The sequence below is a fragment of the Arachis ipaensis genome, chromosome B05, assembly GCF_000816755.2.
Source record: "Arachis ipaensis cultivar K30076 chromosome B05, Araip1.1, whole genome shotgun sequence".
In the NCBI taxonomy this organism is placed as follows: domain Eukaryota; kingdom Viridiplantae; phylum Streptophyta; class Magnoliopsida; order Fabales; family Fabaceae; genus Arachis; species Arachis ipaensis.
Genome location: NC_029789.2, coordinates 146,836,411 through 146,840,291, shown reverse-complemented (window position 1 = coordinate 146,840,291; position 3,881 = coordinate 146,836,411). Strand labels below are relative to the sequence as shown.

The following is a 3,881-nucleotide window of genomic DNA, read 5'->3' as shown; positions in this document are numbered from 1 at the left end:
TAGTTAAAAAAAAAAAAAAAATAACGTTTTTAGTTTTTACAAATCTAAGGCACCAAATAAGCTACGGAGTTCGATGCTGTTCTGTTCCTATAAAAATCTCACTTGTCTCTTTGTACGTGTCACTCTCTCTCTTCTCTTCTCCTCTCTCTCTCTCTCTCTCACAGTCACACCCAAATGGCTCTGCAACTGTGGGAGACTTTGAAGGAAGCAATAGTGGCTTACACTGGCCTCTCTCCACCCACCTTCTTCACTCTTTTGGCACTCTTCCTTGCCATTTACTACGTCGTTTCGGGCCTCTTTGGTTCCTCCGCTAATAACACCCATGGAGCCACCAGGGATTTCGAGCCGCAGATGCAGCCTCTGAAACCGCCGGTTCAGCTCGGTGAGGTCACGGAGGAGGAGCTCAAGGCCTATGATGGCACTGATCCTGAGAAGCCTCTGCTCATGGCCATCAAGGGTGAGATCTATGATGTTTCACAGAGCAGGTATATAAAGATTGGGGGAAAGGGGAAAATTTTGATTTTGATTATGATTATTTTTGCTTTTTGTGATTGGGGATATGGGTTTTGTTTTTGATGGTCAAAGTATTCTTTTTTTTTTTGGGGGGTATATTTTGTATTTTGAACCGAGTGTGAGTTCCAAGGAACTTTTTTGGTTTGCTTTTTAATGAAAAGGTAAAAATAGAAAATTGGGTATTGTATATTTCTTTGAGAATTTCATTCTGTTTGTTTAACTTTAATACTTCTTGTGCCTTTTTTCTTTTTGTGTTGTAGTCAGGTGATGATTTTATTTCATGCTTGTTTCTTATTTATTTATATTTCTGTTGGGTTTGAAACTCTGATTTGTTTTTGTTTGCATGGAGGTCTTATTATTGTTTTTTGAATGTGATTAGTGGTTATTTTGTTGTTGATATCATGAAAAGAGGATGTGCTTCTATGAAAGTTCTGAAATTTGGTGTGTTAAGCTAACTGAAACTATGGATGTATGTAGACCTATGTGGTATCCAAGTACACTCTTAAATTCTAAACCTACATTTTCCAACTTCTGGTAATCTGGACCACTTTTGCTATGTCTAGTTTCAGTTAGGTGGAGAGTGGGTTGGTAAAATCTAGATTCTAGAGCGCTTTAGTGAAAATGACTTTTAACCAAAGTTGTGGCCTATGGTGAAAGTGACTGAATTTTATTTTCAACTCTTCATGAATGTGAGGTTCATGAGGTACCTTCATTTGAACATTTCCACACCTTGTAAGCAACCTAACCTAATCAACCAAGCAGTCCCTTAGTGAGGAGTCAGAAGTGATTTTTTCTCTAGCTGAAAAGGGTGTCTTGTTTGCATGTAGATGCTTCACACACTTCCATCTGTAATTGTGTTCTTTCCAATTTTTATAACTACATCTTTTTGATGAATTTCAAATTGATTTGGAGAAACTATAGAATTGTATGTTTCCTTAATCTGAATGAACCATAGTTTGATTGAAGTGGTTCTCTTTACAGCATTGATGTCCTCTCTATTGTACCCACATAATGGATTTACCTGGAATTATGTTTTGTTATGTTACTTATTTTGAAATTAAGCTTGTTGGAGAGACTGATACTTTGAAGAAATGAACTTTTAGACATATAAAAAAATCATCCAAAAGTAAACTGTCCTACAAAAAATTGATAAATGCTTCTGTATGTGTATTTTCTGTTAGGATGTTTTATGGACCTGGTGGACCATATGCTCTATTTGCCGGCAAGGATGCTAGCAGAGCGTTAGCAAAAATGTCTTTCGAAGAGAAAGACCTAACTGGTGATATTTCTGGTCTTGGACCATTTGAGCTTGAGGCGTTGCAAGACTGGGAATATAAGTTTATGAGCAAGTATGTTAAAGTTGGAACCATCAAAAAGGAAGTTCCAGTGACCGAAGGAGAATTCAAAGGTGAATCATCAGAATCCTCTCCCCAAGATGGTGATGCTCCCAAACCTGCTATTGAAGAAGGTGGCTCCTCAGAAAATGTAGCTGTTAAAAGTGAGGAAAACCCTTCACATGTTGATGCAGATAAAGAGTAATGGCTGATGTCTAACAAACACTTGCAAATAATGGAATCGGTTACATAGAGGCTTATGAGAAAATGTTGATCTTTTGTGGATGTGTTCAACATGATTTGGGACAAGTTTTCTTTTAGTTTAGGTTGGATTTTACTATGGAACTTTGTTTAAATGTTGCATTTGATGAATAATGAATCTTAAAGGGTCAATTTTCTATATTACTGGACCTCTATTTAAATGTTGGTCAATTTTCTATATTACTTTGGTACAACCGATTCTGTTAGTATTGCTTATGTAATTGAGATGCATGGTTGATTCCTGAACACAACAAAAAACCAAGGTTATGTTTGAGAGAATTTTTGAGAATAGAGATTCTGTTAGATGACTTAACATGTTTGATTGAATTACTATTTACCTGTTCTTAACTATCAATTTAAGAGTGTCTAGCATGACAAGTCAGAGCTAGTTCGTTGATTCAACATTGGAAAGTGTCTATGGCCCAATATGGTGCCTAGAATTGAATTTCGAAGACCAGGTACAGTGAATTTTGAATCTGAGGAACTAAAATGGGAATTTAGTATGATTTGTGCAAGCATCTTTTCCATGCTGGCCATCATTCCCAAACAGATGTTGAGAGTCTCTTTTTCATAACACGCATACAGATCAACATTTGAGAACTTCAAAGTACTTAGTTTTCGTGTCAAAGTGATATGATACAAAAGATGGACAGTGAAAAGTGAATTCAAGTTCAAAATTGCATATCTAAAAGGCATATGTATCTTATCCAACATCAAATTTTAGGATTGAATTGCAGGGTGGTGGGGCGTGTGTGGGGGTGTATGACAGGTTTGAAACTTGCTGGGATCTTGGCTTTGTGCATGTTGTTATGAGAGCAGACAGCAAAGTTGTGGTTGGACACTACACTCCTAACAAATAGAAAAGGCCATGCCTTGGATTGTCACATCCATCTTTGTAGTTTCTAGAACCACTCAACCAATCCTTGGATTGTATTCTTTGTCATCATCATCATCTAATCATCAAGAAAGTCTTCTATCCAATACATAATACTATTGTATAGTTGTAAGATATGTGTATTATATATCTTCTTACCATTAGATAATGTGAATTTCATACTAATGTAAGTCTGTTTGATACATAAGATGAACATAAATATCTAGAATCTCCACTCACACATTAAATAGTCCTCTAATTTTTATCGAAGAAATATCAAACCACTTAGTTTGGTACACCTTTGAAATAATTTTTCAATTTTGATCTTAGTTCGGCATGAGATAAACTGGAGTACCCAATTTAAAACTCATACTAAGTTGATTATGATATATATATATATATGCTTTTTATTTCACTTTTTATTTCACCTGTTACACAAAGTAGCTAAAAAATTTAGATATGAAAGCGGGATAAATGATATAATACTTTAATATTGTAATTTTTAGTATTTTTTAAAATTATGGAAGGTATACAAATTAGACTATTTGATTTGTATTTAAAAAAATTTGAGATACACAAATCAAACCCTCAGACTTATGTACCTCAAATTTTTTTAATTTTTTAAATATAAATCGAAAGGTTCAATTTTTGTAAAAAAAAAATTGGACGATTCGATTTTGTACCTTCCAAAAATCGGACGGTCCAATTTTTACTCTTTAAATTAAATCACCTCACATTTAAAAAAAATATCGTAATAGTCCATAATTTAAAAAAACGTCATTATTAATTCAATATTAAAAATAAAAAGTGCGCACAAAATTAGAACTACTATTCATATTATGCAAAAAAAATAGTGACCAAAAAAATATTATGAAAAATAAAAAAAAATAAAAGGTGAC

The 3,881-nt window shown here is 34.1% G+C and overlaps 1 protein-coding gene across 1 annotated transcript; it reads left to right on the top strand.

Annotated features, from left to right (window-relative positions):
* On the top strand, window positions 65-2,355 carry LOC107644821 (membrane steroid-binding protein 2). The gene is made up of 2 exons (XM_016348755.2): window positions 65-485; window positions 1,695-2,355. The coding sequence occupies exons 1-2, from the start codon at window positions 175-177 to the stop codon at window positions 2,050-2,052; spliced, it is 669 nt and encodes a 222-aa protein (XP_016204241.1). The 5' UTR covers window positions 65-174; the 3' UTR covers window positions 2,053-2,355.

What these genes read in the sequence shown, in the direction of transcription:
- LOC107644821 (XM_016348755.2), top strand. Translation starts at nt 175, where the DNA reads ATGGCTCTGCAACTGTGGGAGACTTTGAAGGAAGCAATAGTGGCTTAC. An exon ending in TATGATGTTTCACAGAGCAG is followed by an intron (nt 486 to 1,694) that starts GTATATAAAGAT and finishes ATTTTCTGTTAG; the next exon opens with GATGTTTTATGGACCTGGTG.